Raw genomic sequence first — 18,238 nt, forward strand, 5'->3', positions numbered from 1 at the left:
CGTGTGTGTGTGCCTGTGCATGTGCGTGTGCGTTCCTGTGTGTGTGTGTGTGTGTGTGTGCAAGATCAACTTCTTCTATCTACACATCTGATTTAACAACCATATGACCCCTTCGGTGACCTCCCCTAGAACTGTCAAAGGCCTGCAGCTAATTGGCCGTCTTTGTTTCACTCATTATTTTTGATCCTGAGAGAGTGAGGCTCTAAGGGAAAAAAGACCAAAAGCACAGCGTCAAGATAGATCAGTTGTGATACTCCTCATCCTCAGCCTAACCCCAATCTCTTTCTATCTGCAATAACAACAACGTTACTGTTGCTCGGTAAACTGAGCTGGGACAGGGCATACAGTACCACTAAATATTGTACCTGTGGCAGACCTAGTCATGCTACCCGTACATTCCTGGTAAGGGGTCTGTGTAAATGGGGCAGAGCGTTTTGACTGTGTGAATGGGGCTGCAGACATGCTGGTTTCCACCCGGGGTTGGGGTCAACCTCATCAACTACAGTTAGATTGGAGGGAAATTGAAGTTCAATTCATCAACTGATAAATTGTCATTGAAAATAAATTGCGGTAAATCAATGTATTCTCCTGAGGTGACTGAACTCAAGTGGAATGGACTCCAAGCCTGCTGTGAACAGTAAGCCGCATCTCACAAAATGACATCTTTACCCAAGTTGTCATGAAGTGTCATGTCTCCAACAGTGTAAGTGATGTTCTGTAAACCTAAGCTGATGACTCCTGACACACCTGACAATTGTACTCCCAGTGTGTGTGTGTGTGTGTGTGTGTGTGTGTGTGTGTGTGTGTGTGTGTGTGTGTGTGTGTGTGTGTGTGTGGTGAGATCTTTAGTCTTTTACAATGGCTCAGAAAAAGCCAGGGTATGGATATCATATTATTAAGCAAACATAGTGCAAACATGAAGCACATTGCACACACTGAGGGAAACCAATGACATGCTTAGGCTTTAGTGTGCTTTTATAAAGATAATAAGGCCAAAGAGACAGTTTGATTGGGCGGTTCAGACGGAGAGAGTGCCATTTTACTTTTGGTCCAGCTGTCACAGGCAAACGAGCAATCTGGACTTAAGTCCTCCTCTTTTTTCTCTCCCCCACTAATCCGTTCTTCCTTCAAATTTCCCCTGTCACTCTCCTAATCGTGGTGTTCCCAGCTGAAAACAGGCCATTAAAAGACTGACTTACAACATTGGCCTCAGTGGAGGAGGAGAGGAGGGAGGAAAGGAGGAAGGGAAGGAGGGAGAGGGGGAGCGGGCGGCAGGTATAACACAGTGAGAGAGGAGGAGATTGATGGAGGAGAGGGAAAGAGAAAAGAGGGAGTAGAGATGAGGATGGAGGCATGACAGAGGGGAGAGGTGAGGGAAGTATGGAGGAGAGGAGGAGGGAGGTGAAGAGTGGAGGAGAGGAGGAGAGTGGGACGCAGGTGGCAGGTACACTACAGTATAGTGAGGGAGGAGGAGATGAGAAGGAAGGAGGTTGGAGAGGAGGAGAAAGGAGGAGAGCAGGAGTGGAAGAGAGATGGACAGTTGGAGAGGAGGGGAGTAGAAAGGAGGGAGGAGGAGGAGAAGAGAAAGGAAAGGAGGGAGGAGGAGGAGGAGAGAGAGAAAGGAAAGGTGGGAGGAGGAGGAGAAGGAGAGAAAGGAAAGGTGGGAGGAGGAGGAGAGAAAGGAAAGGAGGGAGGAGGAGGAGGAGGAGGAGGAGAGAGAGTAAAGAAGGGAGGAGGGGGAGGAGCAGAGCGGGAGGCGGGCAGACAGGTATAGTAAGAGTGGCCTGTGTAGCGTAGGAGGGAGCCGGCTGGCTGCTCCTCGGAGGCACGGTGTCTGTGATTATGCGTGTAGCAGCGAGCCTGTCAAACTCCCGGGCCTGGGACCGGCACTGCTGCTGAGCCTTCTCTTGAAAGCCCAGTGATTAATGAAGGCAGCAGCGCTTTCTGCATGGAGGAGGCGGACGAGGAATGATCAATCTTAATGAGCTATCCGCCGTCTCTATATTAACTGCGTGTGGATATAATGTATGGGGCTCATGGTGGGACTCCTCTCCTTTAAAATACGATAACGAGAGAGAGAGAGGCCTTTAGACTCTGTCTCTGACACACAGACGCTGCTCTCCTCCCTCTCCCTCTCCCTCTCCTTTCCTCCCTCTCCTCCCTCGAGTTGTACTTGAGCTGCAGACATCTCAATGGAGGCCATCATAAGTAAAGTTAAAGAGACAGCAGGAGGCAGCCGACAGCCTGTATCCATGCAGAGACGCTGTGATGCTGAGACTTCTCCCGCCGCTCCAAAACGAGACATTAAAGTCCATAGCATGAATAACCCAGCAATAACCCAGCACCGGGTGGATTCATCAGCCAAGGTTGCTCAACATATCTACCTGATCTTCCAGGCATTTATTCATTTGATATAAGTACCAGTTGAACGTGATTGGGGAGTATATGAACTCACAGATACGGCCCAAATGTACGGCCTCTTTTATATCAACAGGCTATAACACTTGTATAACTAAATAACTAAATGAATGATGGCAATAGAATCACATTACACTGGTAGACTGTAATTGTTCACCATTTGTTACCTTGGTATGTTTTTAATTGGTTCCGCTGGGGTCGCCCTGTTTAAGGATTACTGCATCCAAACAACAAAATACACTTATTTATTCTAATTGTGTCTATTTAAACAAGTCTCTGCAAACCATTTTTTATTTAAAATATAAAAGAAAAAAAGAAAAAATTGCTGAAGATAATCTCCCACGCAAACATCACATCTATTTGAATTAATTTGCTCATTGCTGGTGCTTATTTCACAGATGTTGATCAAGTCAGTCAGTAAAAAAATTAAAAATAAAAACACCCACCCACTCAGGCAAGAGATGTATCATTTACTATTATGGATTCAACACAATTTCTCTGCACTCAATCGAGACTAGGAAAGTGAGAAAGTATAATTAATCTGCTTTGCATGACTAATCATTTTTAGCGTGGCCATCACAGATAGGGTTTGTTTTTAATAACTTCTTGTCATATAGAATGCCAGTGAGCCTTAGGTGGTAGAATCATAAAATGAATGTTTGCTCACCACTGGCAGAAACTGGTGACAACATGGGCTCTGTGTAACAATCCTTTAACTCATTCAGAGGGTAAATAAAGTTGCCCAAACTGTCAACATTCTATTGTTGCTAGGTAAATACCACATAAAATACTTGCCACTCTAGGTGGCAAGTGTTCCGGAATTCTTAGTTAGTGAGTTAAAGGGATATTTAGCTCCAAAGTTAAAATTGGCCAAATGTCTTCGTACCTAAAACATGGTCTAGTTCATAGTCAAGTTCATATTCTAATCAAGCTGTAGGCTTCAAATGAAAGGGAATGATTGGCTTATTGAAATCTTATGAGAAACTTTGATTTCAGGGTTAACTACTCCATTAAGACTGCAGACAGCACTTTCAAACCTCAGGACCTTCTGACAAGAGGCAAGAATGAGTTCTTCCATCTCCTTAATGTAAACAAGACAAGCAAACATGACTCGTTCCTGTAAACATTGGCTATCTTATATGTTCTGTAACAACAAATGATCTAATTTAAAAGCAATATGATAGAGATAATGATTGAATCCTTTAAAGAAAAAAAAAAAACACATTACAAATCTACAGCATTACTACAATGTCAACATTTTCAGTCCAATGTAAATAGAAAAAACATAATTCAATTAAATTATTAACATCTTATGTGAACAAAGTTTGTACGATAATGATAACACTGATGAAATCAGTCAGGGTAGAGGAGAAATAAGTACTAGCGGAGGTGAGACTGCCCTGTCTCATTGTACCATAGTAAAGCACAGATCTTAACTCAGCCAGGCATCTTAATTGCATACACTAGCAGCTCCAGAGCTTGCGGGTCCCCAGATGATGGCTGATGTGAGCTGACTGGAAGATGACCTTCCTTGGTAGGGTTGAGGTGGGGTGGTGTGTGTGTGTGTGTGTGTACGTGTCTGTCTGTGTGTGTGTGTGTGTGTGTGTGTGTGTGTGTGTGTGTGTGTGTGTGTGTGTGTGTGTGTGTGCGCATACAGTATGTGTGTGTGGACAGGTGTGCGTATGTGTCTACAGAACGTGCATGTCTATGTGTGTGTGTGTGTGTGTGCGTGTGTGTGTGTGTGTGTGTGTGTGTGTGTGTGTGAAGGGAGGGGGCCTGTGAAGGCCACTGAAGCGGAAAAGGAAGCGTTAAAGCGGTGTTTGACATGAGAGGGGAGAGGAGCTGGTCCGACAGACTGCAGCACATGCTCAGTCTGGGCAGCAGGTGGCCATACTGTAGACAGGGGCGGTGACACCGTATCTGAACCAGTGTGTCTGAGGGGTCTTTATTACAACAATGTTACAGTCAAACTTAGCTCTAAGCCCTAAGATGGCAGTCTCCCCATCTGCCCCCAATACACCAGTGGATTTAGCTATTATTAGATATTCTATCAATGGAACTTTGCACAGCTATAATGAATGGTGCCAGTCAGGACACTGTTGAGGCCTGGGAGAAAATGGTGCCAGTCAGGACACTGTTGAGGCCTGGGATTCAGTGAGGGACCATCAGCTTTAGAACCAACTAATGTAACACATTGTTATTTTGATAGAACATAACCGAAGGCCCATAAGGTGGACGGAGACGGACGGACGGACAGTGCGGGACGGTGTGTGTGGGACAGGTCAGGTGGGTAAAAAACTGGGGGACTGGGTGAGATAGGAAGGAAGCTTGGCTTGGGTGGTAAAGGGGTAGGGTGGGATAGATGAGCACAGGGGTTGACGTACTGTAGTGTAGGGAGAGGGAGTGGCAGCCCGCAGGTTTAACCTATCCTACTATTATTTCACTACCATATATGGATGTGTGTAGACAATGAAAATAAAATGATAATCATATGCACCATGTGTCTGTCTTTTTTTTTCTTTTTCTTTTTTTTTTCTTTACCACTGTACTGTATCCTACCTGCAACCCATAAGAAACATTTTAATAAAAAAAAATAAAAAAAACAGTAACAGCAAAAGTGACACCATCCCTCTAACACGCAGTCTGCATGTCCTGCGGCTCTCGATAGCGATCTGTTTTCGGTTACAAAACCTTCAGGAGGAGGAGATAAGCGGAAAAACAATATCAAAAAATAATGTTCAAGGCAATTGGTGGTGGCAGGGTGAGACGTGGTGAGACGTGGCTTTTCAAATTGGCCAGATGTGAGGATTTGACAAATGGAGCATCGTGCCATTTATATCGATTGTGTATTTCACTAGAGGGCTCCTCTTTAAGTAATACCTCACAATCAATCAGAGGGGCTGTCCTTGTTGAGCTGTGCAGTGGTGTTGTGAGAAGGTTCATATTCATCAAGCTATTCATCCATTTAAATACCTCGGTCAATACACGCTGACTGAATACACGACAACTGGCATCTTTCTCAAAAAGCCGGTTTAGTATTTCCTTGTTTCACCAAACTGTTGTTGGGTTTCTATACTTGCGCCTATCTAAAAAGCCTCTGCGGGGAGACGGGCCTTACTGATGTTTTTTTCTTTCTCTCTCCTGTCTCTGCATTAAGGTAGCGTCCCTTGCCAAATGTCTGAGCTTCCAGGATCTATAAGGAACACCTGCAGCCATTGAATGAGACTATCAATCAGGGGGACAGGGCGTGAGTTTGTTTCATCCACCTATAAGGCAGATCTCACCAAACGCCTTGTTGTGTGGAGAGAGAGGAACCGCCGTGATTCTCGATGCAGCGGGATCAAAGCCTGAGGACAGGCAGGCAAGCCTCTGGAGGAGACGAGGATGTTTCTTAGGGGTAAAAAGCTGTTGCAAAGCTGCTCTGTTTGAATCATCACACACACACACACACACACGCACGCGCGCGCACACACACACACACACACACACACACACACTCACTCACTCACTCACACACTCACACACTCACACACTCACACACACTCACACACTCACACACTCACACACACTCACACACACTTGTTGATGTAGTCCGCTGATGTAGGCCAAAGATGAATTGCACCCTTTGAAGCCAAAGCGCAAATCAAACGTAGTGTGTGTTTTCCTTTAGTGTGGTGTCTGTCATGTTGAAGGTTGTGAGGCTAACACACACACATATCTTTAGCACATACACGCAGGCCCGCATGCACGGCCACACACGCACGCACACGCACACACGCACACACACACACGCACACATACACACACGCACATGTCTCAGGCCTGTGAACACCCAAAGGGATTAGAGAGGAAGAGCTCTGTCAGCTTGTACATGAGCCAGGTCTACATCACCAGCAGCCTCAATACCTCGTCCACTGGGAAATATTCAGATAAAACCAATTTTTTTCTGTATTATATCTTATACAAATGATATATATATATTTGTACACTGTGAAAATGTAAAATATTGGAAACAAATTAATTAACGTGCTTCTTAGCATAAAAGAATGTACAGAAAAGCATTTTTGCTGAAACCAAGATGTCTGTGCCAAAGTGGGTGCTAAAACATAGCTCTGGTGCTGACTTGATAGTCACTGCACATCACCTTTTAAAGCAAGGATATTCAAGTCTGTCAGTCAAGTGTGTGTGTGTGTATGTGTGTGTGTGTGTGTATGTGTGTGTGTGTGTGTGTGTGTGTGTGTGTGTGTGTATGTATGTGTGTGTGTGTGTGTGTATGTGTGTGTGTGTGTGTGTGTGTGTGTGTGTGTGTGTGTGTGTGTGTGTGTGTGTGTGTATGTTAGGTGTACAGAGTGCCAGCTGTGCCTTCCTACTCTCTCCCCCCTGGGCTGTGGATAGCTTTCCCGTCCAGCCAGCCAGTGCACATCATCAGAACTAACCTTCCCACATCGCTACTTAACTCGCTCAGACTGAAATAAATAAGATTGGCAAAACGTGTATCGCATGCCACTTCTGATGTCCTGAGAGGAACTCCATTCTTAAGAGAGAGAACATTGAAAGGAAGAGAGAGAGAGAGAGAGAGAGAGAGAGAGAGAGAGAGAGAGAGAGAGAGAGAGAGAGAGAGGGGGTGGGAGGGAGGGAGAGAGAGAGAGAGAAAGAAGGAGCACAGCAGGTGATCAAGTAAGAAGAAAAAAGAAAGAAACCGTGGCATGGCAGGCTGGTTTGGCGTGGCTGCGATTATGGCGGTGGGGTTAAGTGCTCTTATCAGCTGGAAAGTCTCTCTCCTCCTTCACTCTGCTCTGCAGCGAGAGGACGGCAGGTAGTTGAGACACACGCCACAGCAGCTAATTCACTAGTGCTCACAGGGTCATAGGGCTCTACATTCTCCCCACGACCCCATGAGATCGCATGATGAAGAATGTTCATTGTAGAGTGCTTTTTTGGTCCAGACAAGGCGCTTTCTGAAATCTGGAATCGTGGCTGAGCATTTGCAGCTATTAGAAAACATAATGTATTGTATGTTTTCAGATTGTCAGAGGGCAGCAACACACAAAATGACATGCTACAGTACACCTTAAATGCATATAATATTAAATCGTAAAAAAACACAGTTAAGGGTTGTCAGTGGCAGAAAAAGACAACCTATTTTGTTAAGCAACGGTAGGCTACTAATCTCATTCTGTCTAAAGGGTCTATGCAGATCCCTCTATTTATAAAACAGAATATAGAACTGTATATACTCTGACTAATACAAGACTATATATAAGGCTCTAGTTTTTGTGCTGTTGGCTAGAACGCTCTGACCTGCTTTGGCTATTGGCCAAACTATGCCAATGTCTGAGTCACTACATACACGCATCATTAATAATACATGAAGACACACAGTTTCTGACATGGCAGGAGATGCATCACAGACTGACAGGGTATCTGCTGGACCTCACTGCATAACTCTCTCTAACTGTCTATAATCCGCCCGCTGTCTCATTTAAATGTGTCTCAGGCAGCCGCCACAACAATTGCTTTTTACATCAATCTGAAAACTCATTTACACACGTTTTATTGATCTGATCACATCCAAAGAGAGAAATAATCAAATGAGTAAAAAAAAAAGAAAAGAAAAGAAGACAATCTAAACCTTGATTAAAAGCTTCATTAAATGTGAAAATTGGTCAGGGGATAGTGAACATCTGTCTCTGGCCTTGCATTACAAACTCCCAAGGTTAACAAACAGCAATTTAGGGCTTAGAGATCCGGGGCTACACTGGTGCCACTCGCCGTCTTCACAAAGAGAACAAAAGTCGCGGGGCTTAAAGGGATCTTATAAGTGACTGTTCTGTGGGTGCGCTACCAGACAAGTTAAAGAAAAGTTAGCTGAAAAGTTAAAGGCCTGACCTTGGAAATGCTTTGAAGAGAACTGGCTCAGTTTTAACAACCTCCTACTAGACCTGCTTGAAGGCTTGTTTATTGATGCTGGCATCACAAGCTGCTCTGCTACAAACCAAGGTCTGAGTATTGGATTCCCACACGAGGCACATACAGTATTCTAAATGTCTGGTTTAACTGGACATTTTACATTTTGGATAATGGAAGTTGCTGTCAGTCGTTGCAAGGACACTAGTCATTGCTTGATGTACATATTACAGTATAGTACAGTACATACAGGTACTGTATACGTGTGTGTGCGTGTGTGTGTGTGTGTGTGTGTGTGTGTGTGTGTGTGTGTGTACCACTATAGGTGGATTTGGGTAAAAACGTCTAATTAACCATATCACAAGGCCTGACTCCTGACTGTTGAAGTCAGGCTGTCCCAGCTAAAGCAGGGCTCTCTTACCTTTAGGGTGTCCCGGGTCCGTGAACTCGTACTTCCCCATTCCCACCGTCCGCAGCATCTGCAGCCCATTACGACCATCCTGATTGGCAGACGCTGTGTTCTGGGCCTGGTGTGCTGACTGCCCATTGGTCAGGGGCAGGGCGGGAGGCTGGATGAGGGCGTGAGGGGGGTGGGAGGTCAGATGGCCGTTCCCCATCACACTGTGGGGGTTCGGGTGGACCACCTGGTTGGCGGGGGCTGTGTGGGGTGAGGGGGCTACGGACTGCTGGGCGGAGGGGTAGTGGGGCTGGCTGGGCATGTTGAGCACCATGGAGGGAGGTTGCTGGGAGGAGTGGGGGTTCAGCTGGAAATGGGCAGTCATCAGGGGATGGTGGGGGGGCATGGGGGTCTGGATGGACGGGGTCACTCCAATGATGGGCGACTGGACAGTTACACTGTGGCTGAAGGGGGGCTGGGGGAGAGCATAGCAGTGGGGCAGGAGGCTGGGCTGGCTTACTACCGCTACTGGAGGAACCCACGGGGGACCTGGAGAGACAGGGGAAGAAAAAGAAAGGAAGTGGAGTGGGAGGGGTAGAGAGGATAGGGAGGGAGGGGTAGAGAGGGAGGGGTAGAGAGGGAGGGTAGGGAGGGTGGGAAGGAGAGTTGGGGGCAGGGAGGGAAAAATGTAACAAATTTAACAAATAGTCATGAGAATAGAGTGTAATATTATTATCCACTGTGTGTATTACGGATCTCCAGGTCAAAAAGAAACCTCACCATGTAACCTCATGGCACCTCTTAATGGCAGTAACATGTATGCAACATAAAGGGATTCAATTGCCATCAAAGAGGGACATGAAGTTTGAATTTAAAAATGCATATTTTACATCATGGGCAATCTCGATTTAAATGATATGCTCAATTCACCTTTGGAGTTTAATATTGCTTGACATATTGCTTCCTGCTCTATCCAACCTATAACGGGGGGGGGGGGGGGGGGCTGATAAGTACACTGTTCTTATCTCAAATCATGTTCTAATGTCAACTCAACAAGAAAACAACATAACATGCATTGTTTAGTTTTTGTAGAGTCAACTGCTCAGTAAATGTTGAGAACTTGACTGAATAACAAATAACTGAATAACTCCATGAATTTAAGAATACATTATTAATTAATAGTAGAAAAGCAAATAAGAAAAGCAAAAGTTAATATGGAACACATGATAAAATAGAAGAGGATTCTTGGTAGAACCATTTACTGAGCAGTTGATTTGATTTAGAGTTTTGACATGATTCAATGCGTTATCTGATTCCAGTTGAGTCAGCACAATTTACTTTATGAAGTTGAAGTTAACCCAACTTACTATCCTAAGTGAACTTGACTTTAAATGAAGTTACTATCCTAAGTGGATTGAAATCAAAATGATAAGGCAGCCAGTTGAAACAACTTGGACTTTTTTACAGTGTAGTATCTAAGGGATAGGTGTTCATTTGGGACTGGACAAATTGATAAATTGATAAACAATAAGGAGAGACACAGTGCAGATGTTGTCATCGGAGAGGAGGTTATACATCAGACCACAGGTGTCAGTGGTGCTCTGTGTTTGGTCACCTTGTGGTTTTTCTCATCAAATTTTCATGTGAATTTCATTCTGCCTGAGATTATTGATTATAATCTGATTCTTAGAATATTTTATACATATACTGTAAATCAGTGGGGTACAGTACGTGGCATCAATGATGAATACTATTAACCATGTGAGTGCATCTATTTATACTGAGCCAGTTATGTCTGCCCTGAGGCTACTGCCATGGGTGTGAGAATCAGCACCAGAGAGAGGGGGCTCATAACCAATCTGATTAATCTCATAAATATGCAGCCATATTGGACCTGCGCCCTGCCTCCCTGCTGCCTTCCGCGGGCCCTGCTACAAAAATAGCCTGACACTCCAGAGAGGGGTGAAAGGCTAAATAATAGCACACAAAAGAAAAGAAAAAGATTAAAAACACATTATTCATGACACTGGCCCTCCACGTATCGTAGTCTATGAAGATCCAGAAGAAGGAGGAGCTGGTGGGAACAGAGTAGAATGTTTTAAAGGGAGAGCAGAGGGCATTTTACTGCATAATTCACATCAGACCTTCAGCTAATCATCTCGAGGGTTGCACTTAATTTCCCGTTTTCAGCTCAAGCAGAAACTGGATTAAATCACTTGGAGAGAGAAAATCGAATATTATACTAATTCCAAATCGTGTAGTTTGGTTATGATAAGTGAGGTTTTAACGAGGCGACCTCTTTTGGTGGCATTGATTACAATTTGATACATACAGTATCACTCCTCCTATTCTCTATCTTGTGTGTGAGAGAGATCCTGTACATTTCTGAACTACAATCAGTTTTTTGACAAAAATATATAATTAAGTACAAGATGGAACTCATTAGCCCCGGCCAACATGCACTCGTATTTGCAGGCCTCTGCAGCAAAGCTAATGAAAGGTTTAAGAACGGAAAAGTAATTGCATTAACATTAAATGGATCCCGGTCCTGATTGCTCTCTTGTACCCCATAATTAAAATGTACGAGGATGAAATATTGGTTGTTGTATAAGTGCTCCTTCGTCCTTTTAAAGAATTCTATTTCAATTTAGTGAATTGCTTAATCAACCCATAATTGTTACAATATCATTTTGATGAATTTAAATTAAATTGCAAATAAGGTGAATCTAAGGCGAAGCTTAAAAAAAAATGTTGCTCTTTTTTTCCATTGTGCAAAAGCTAAAGTTTACTTTCCAACGGAAATATCATTAAACAACCACTGCAGTAGACTTTTCATTGAAACCGACATTTTTGCCACAGTTGGTGGAGAAGTTTCTCCTGACTCAGTTCAGTGATGGAGATCACAGTTTGGCATAGCACACACACGCATCAATATGCCACACAATGCTTGATTTGAGTGTCATATGCAACAGCATGCTGGGTGGGTGACATCTCACTCTCATCTCACTCTCTGCTTTAGGCTGGGGGGTAGTGAGCCAAGCATGTGCAGGCCAGACACAATACTAATACCACAGGCCTTCATGGGCCATTCATAGCAACACAGCAGGGTCCCTGAGGAATGCACCAGGGGGAAGGAGAACACAGAACACTGCTCTGACCCCCCACCTCGGTTGGCACGACACAATAGAAAAACTGGCCACAATGGTGAGATGGAGAAACCAGACGTTAAGGCATAGCTTTTCCTTGCCAGGCAGTCTCAGACCAAAAAAGAGCATTAGACTACATTCTGTAGATATTGCTGTATCTCACAAAGTGATCACTGTCTTTCAGCTGACGGCTTAATTATTAGTCAACTACTCTAATTAAATCTTTATTGAGACAGGAGATAATTAATGTAGTTATCAACTAAGAGCTACACTGCTGTGCATTGTGTCTAGAATAGCCTACTTGGAAAGGACTTGTTGTATTCATAGGGTTGCCACCTCGCTGCTGGGGTATAGATGTGTTGAGTGAAGTACAAGTGCTGCTGTGCCTGTATTATTCTTAAATTAGACACATTTGCAATGAGCAGGAGGCAGAGGCCAGCAGAGCAATGAAGGGAAATTGACTGCTCAAGGGCACAGCCATTCTGGGTGAGTTCATTACAATGGTAGGAAAAGTTGCTTAACCCATTACTGTCATTCTCAGTACTACAGTATGCCTCTTCACTCCTGACAGGTTTTCAAGTGGCATGTATGGCTTTAATAAGAGTGACATTGAAATTAGACTGTGTCAAGATCCATTAGAGGACTTTGACAGTTAAGGGGAGACATTTTGTAAAAAAAAAACTAAAAACTAACGTGTGAATTAACTCCTGTACGATCAATCTGCAATCTGCATGGAAGAGATGTGCCCTAGAATATGCAAATAGTGAGTGAGTGAGTTTGTGTGTGTGTGTGTGTGTGTGTGTGTGTGTGTGTGTGTGTGTGTGTGTGTGTGTGTGTGTGTGTTTGTGTGTTTGTGTGTCTGTGTGTATTAGTACCTGTAGGCTCGCTGTCGCGGTGCTGCTTAGTGGGTGGTTCGTCTGTCTCCCAGGGCGTGAGCTGGTTGATGGGCGTCTGTCCCCACCGCACCCCTGGAGCCAGCAGCAAACCTGGGGCCTGGCTCTCTCCTGGAGACAACCCTGATACCTGCACAACACACAAGAGACAAAAACACATCAATACAGATAATCACATAACCAAACCAGAGGCGAGAGAACAACCCATCAGATCATTCACACACACACACACACACACACACACACACACACACACACACACACACACACACACACACACACACACACACACACACACACACATTTTAGAGGGCTGAACTTTCAAACCAAGCAACTCTATCAAAGCATCAATACTCTCCACCTCTAAGAGTGTAACCCCCTAGTGGTACCAGTATGTAAACCTCTCTCAGTCCCTATGTACTGTACTTAATAATAATATAATAATATATGCCATTTAGCTGACGCTTTTATCCAAAGTGACTTACATTGCAGTGAGTGCATACATTTCAGTATATATACCACTCTGGATACAGGAAACTCTACTGGGATTCATTGCATGTTCAAGGATACTGCCTTTGGCCATTGGCACTAAGGTCAGGGACAAGTCCTAGCGTGATTCACTCACTGCCCTAACCATAAACCACCGGTACCACTGCTGTAATGTCCTCTGGTCAAGTGACTGGGCTGCTGCAGAGCAAGGTGAGTCATAATGGAGGAGCCTCAGAAGAATAATTGCTTTAATTGGTGGGCGATGCTGACTGTAGTCACATTCTAATAGTCAGTCAAGGCCAGAATCAAAAACGACTTCCTAACAATGTCTTGAAGAGCCCTTGATCTTATTACACAAGCCCACACACCTATTTAACTATCTAATCACATGCGCAGTGTAGGAGTGAAGACTCAATCAAATAGAAATAGATGTGTGCCCAGTACTCAGAATCAGCGTACTATGAATACAAGTCTACTGTAAGTGTAGGCCTTTAACGGTTATCAATCATGTGAAATAATTGACTTTCAAACATAAGAATGTCAACATTCAACAAAATGCAATGGAGCATTGCTGAGGGGAAAAGAAAACATGAAACATGCCCTTTGGCAGGACTTGGAGGTGTCAATGCACAGACCTGGCCTAAATCCATCTCTAACAAACAAAAGTTTGAGCAACCGAAAGCAGTACTGCACCAGGCATCCAATATTTTTCTCCTTTCTTTTTTGTCCTTGTACCAGAATGAGAAATGTTATCAGACCACCACAGCCTGATGAAAACACAGGGTCAATCACCATTGGACCCCTTCAGCAATATTCCCCTCGTCCATATCTCCAGTCGGGACGCGGGGGTTTAAGACCCAGGTTACGGAGGGGGGAGAGGAGCCCTGATTCCACAGCTCACCTCAGCCTGCCTTCTGAGTTAATAGAAAAGACCTGGTCACCAGCCCTCCCCTGCTTCCTCTCTGACCCCTCCCTCACTTCCATTATCCTCCCTGACCCACCACTCCACTCCATCAACTCACCCATCATGCATTTCTACAGCCACATCGACGAGCCTTCACTTCCACCGCACGACCACAACCTAGATGACTGACTGCGCGAATCGAAACATCTGGCTCAATATGACTTAATGTGCAGCTTTACATATCTGATCGATCCCATCTCAGACAAATTTCCTCCCTGCTTAAAGACAGGTTTATCACTGCTTTTCACAAGAGGTGTCAGGGTGAAGAGACGCTGCCAAAGCATCACTGATTCTATTGATGCTCAGCTTCATCTACCGTACGCACTATAATAATAGCAGGACACTTCAATAAGCATCGTACACTTGATAAATGTGTTCTCAAAGGGAATCTGGCAGGACTAGTATCACTCCAAAGCAGGCGAAGAGAAGCAAAAGAGCAGACAATCTACACAATGGACTGAAGCATGAACAACTCTTAACTCTTCCTGAGTTTCAGGAGCCTGTCCAGTTCAGAGGAAAGAGAAAAAGTGATATAGTCTTTAGATGGAGGAAAAAGATTTTAGATCTTAATGGCTCTGAGCTGAAAGCACCCAGAGGTAAAGCATTGGTTGTGTTACTTCCATTCTACGAATTTCCCTTTCTCTCTAATGAGAGCCCTGTTCACACCATTACTGCACTCCTTCAATGCTACACTCTACCTCTCCCGTTGTTAAAGCCTCATTAACACCCTTACTTTTCCTTGCCCCTTAAACCCTCCTCCTTAATACTAGTGTACTGTCATTTCACCCCAAAATAATGCGCCTCATTACCCATTTATTTTTGTCCACGATACACGACGCTTGAGTCATTGTTGAACTGTGCTGGCATTGATTAGATCACACATGAACGACTGAGGATGACAACCATCACAAAAGCACATGCACGCACGCACGCGCGCACACAAGCAAACACACACTCAAAAACACAAGCTGTGCGATATCCGAAATGATGTTTATTAAGGAGGCAGAATGCGGCAGGCGGGCAGGTAGTAAAGCATTTGACATTTTCTCCCTTTTTTATTTGGTCTCTCTCTGGTTTGCCAGTCCCCTCCTCCCTGGCCACCCATTATCGCCGAGCGGCAGATGGTTTTCCTCTGACTCAACAAAAAACGGAGCTGGAGACGGAAAGCAGGGGGGAAAAGGAGGAAAGGAGGGAAGAGGGGATGAGAGGGGAAGGAGGGAAGCGGAATACTGTAGCCAAATCATATCTTTGGGGGTGCCAAGTTGCTCCCTATATGATGAAATGGTGTTTGTTGTTTGGATGACTGGGGATTTTCCTGTAGTAAAAGCTTTGTACATGGAAGGCACCCAGTACACATTACAACCCAGTGAGACACACACACGCAGACACACACACATATGCACACACACGCACACGCAGACACACACACGGACACGCGCACGCAGACACACAAACACAGAACATTCGGTCATTTCTTGTCAAACCACCCAGAGCATCCTTTGACCGGGTTTAGAGTAAAGATGCTGGTAGTCTGTGAAACAACAGCGCAATGTACTGCTTTTACCAATCCACCGAGACTTCCTGCATCAGAATAAAAGGTCTGCTATCGCCTGAAGCCCCAAGAGAACTATATGGAAGAACAGAAAGCAGAAGCAGTGACATAGGGTTCATCCTCTGCACCACGTGATCTGCGAATATGACGAACATGATGCATAATCTGTGCTATTAATAGAGTAATGTGCCTTAGCAGGTGAATGGAACACACACAGACAAACACACACACGCACCAACAGAGCTTTGAACCCAGTCATCAATGTGAATTAGCAGGATGGTGTCTAGCACTCCGGTAGCGCTAGCGTGCCAACCTACTGTAAAATACATGTCGCTATGGTTACAAATATTCTTCTGAGCTGGGATGTGGAGCCCCTCTCTTCCCAGCCTGACTCCCTCTTTTACATACTGTACATGCACGCACACGCACACACAAACACCGCACGCACGCACACACACACACACACACACACACACACACACACGCGCGCACACACGCACACAAACCAGTGCCGTGAGTTTCATTCAACAGGCTGCAGCCAATGTTTACCTGTATTCAAGGAAAACCAAACTGATCTATCCTATGTTATGACAATGGGGACTATTTTGTTGGTGCTGCTGTTCTTGAGCGTGGAGCAAGATTCCAAAACATTTCACTTTGTCAGTTACAACTGTATGCAATATAAGTGACAAATAAAATTTGATTTGATTTGATTTGATTTGAAGTACACCTGGTGCGTACATGGGATCTATGTTGGAATCCATTGTAAAGGTTTCTTGACTCTGCTGCACCTGAAATGTCTAACAATACAGACATAAAGGAAGCAAGGAAATCCAGTGTCTAGTCTTTAAATGTAACAAAACAGACTGAAAAAAATGCTAGGTCCTCCATTTTTCAATAACCACACAGACATGTCAGAATAATTTTGTACAACTGAGAAAATCAGACAGACACAAGTCTGAGCACATTCTGCTCATCAGACAGACATTATTGAGGAGATTCAGTAATCATGACAGACTCTTCTATTCTCTCAGACATAGTCAATGTAGACGAGTGGGTGCTTCACTGTCTAGCGGCCATTGGCTGACTGCATTACTGTGTGTACACCAAAGGCCAATGTCATTGGCTGCTACCCCCTAAAGACACATGGGAAGAGCCTACTGGTGAACAAAGACTGTAGGCTTTGATTGCCTGGAGTCAGCCCTGGTCTCCTGATCCAAACAAACAACAACGGTTTGCTCATGACTTTGTGTTTGCGTTTGTGCTTTGTTGGACCGCTAGTCTGAGAGATATGGCATCCCTTCAATCTTCTAATAAAACATATGAGAGGAGAGGAGAGGAGAGGGATTTATACCTGAAACAGGAACACCCACAATATCGACATTTCACAGATCCCCCTCACACAAAGGCAGGGAGCCTGGGGTAGTATATACTGTATGCAGGCCTGGGTACAAAGCTAGCATCCAGTTGTTAGATGGCCACTAGTTTCCCCAGAGAAATCAGTTCATTACCCGACTTAGAGAGCGAAAGAGAGAGAGAGCCGGGCATGTCTATAACACTCGGGTCCCTATGGTGCCAGCAACTTTACAGCGCACACTGATCAAATCAACAAACTGCTGTGAGATTTAATAACAGGTCCAGGGGAAATGAGAAAGCTAGGACGAGAGAAAAGAGAGAGAGAGAGAGAGAGAGAGAGAGAGAGACTAAAACAAGAGAGAAAGAAAGAAAGAAAGAAAGAGAGAGGGACTGAGGCAGAAGGAGAAAGCACACAAGGGTCAGTAACAATGCCATTGTGAAAAGCTAATCTCCCAAAATGTCATTAGCGGAACTGCCAGACACAATGAGATAGTGATGCGCAGGGTGCAGGCTTGTGCTACACCGGTTTATTACGTTCTGCCTTTTAAGGTTCTGTGTTCGACGGGTGACACGGCTCTTTATAGACGAGGAGGAAATAACTGGCCGGAGGCAAGTGGCATGTTCATCGTTCTGTAATATACTTTGGATGGCATGGTAATCGAGCTGGAGCATTGCTGTGTTTTTTTCTGACAGGTTTATCAATTAATGAATGGGCAAGTGGACAGACAGAACATGTTGCTAGGTTCCTTGTGGCACAATTTGTAGCAGCCATTATTGTTCAATTTAAATGCATCCGAGGAATGGTCTTGCCTGACACCTACACAATCAGCCCCTCTATCTCTGGGGAGATCTGCGTACACAAATCTAATCACAATCAAAATTTCAATAACAACGGCTGGCTGCTATGCCTGGCAATATTGTATACCGCAAAATAATATCACATTGTAATTCCACACCATAAACAAATCATAAGGAGCAGTAGGTGCAGGCAGGGAAATGCAATTCAACACCGGTAGAATGGCTTTTTCTTCCCTTTGGCCAGGCACGGAGACAGAGAGAATATGGCTGAAATGTGGAAAGTGATGGAGGGAACGCTTTGTGTCTGAGAGAGAGAGA

The 18,238-nt window shown here is 44.6% G+C and overlaps 1 protein-coding gene across 1 annotated transcript in view; it reads right to left on the minus strand.

Annotated features, from left to right (window-relative positions):
- The window catches only part of klhl29 (kelch like family member 29), a gene marked incomplete at its 5' end in the record, with an annotated part of 117,578 nt that overhangs the window by 73,505 nt on the left and 25,835 nt on the right, over positions 1–18,238 (minus strand). The window contains 2 exon segments of the mRNA XM_083688576.1: positions 8,747–9,271; positions 12,744–12,891. Coding sequence (XP_083544702.1) covers positions 8,747–9,271; positions 12,744–12,891 — 673 coding nt within the window.

This window comes from Argentina silus (assembly GCF_951799395.1).
Source record: "Argentina silus genome assembly, chromosome: 17".
Taxonomy (NCBI): domain Eukaryota; kingdom Metazoa; phylum Chordata; class Actinopteri; order Argentiniformes; family Argentinidae; genus Argentina; species Argentina silus.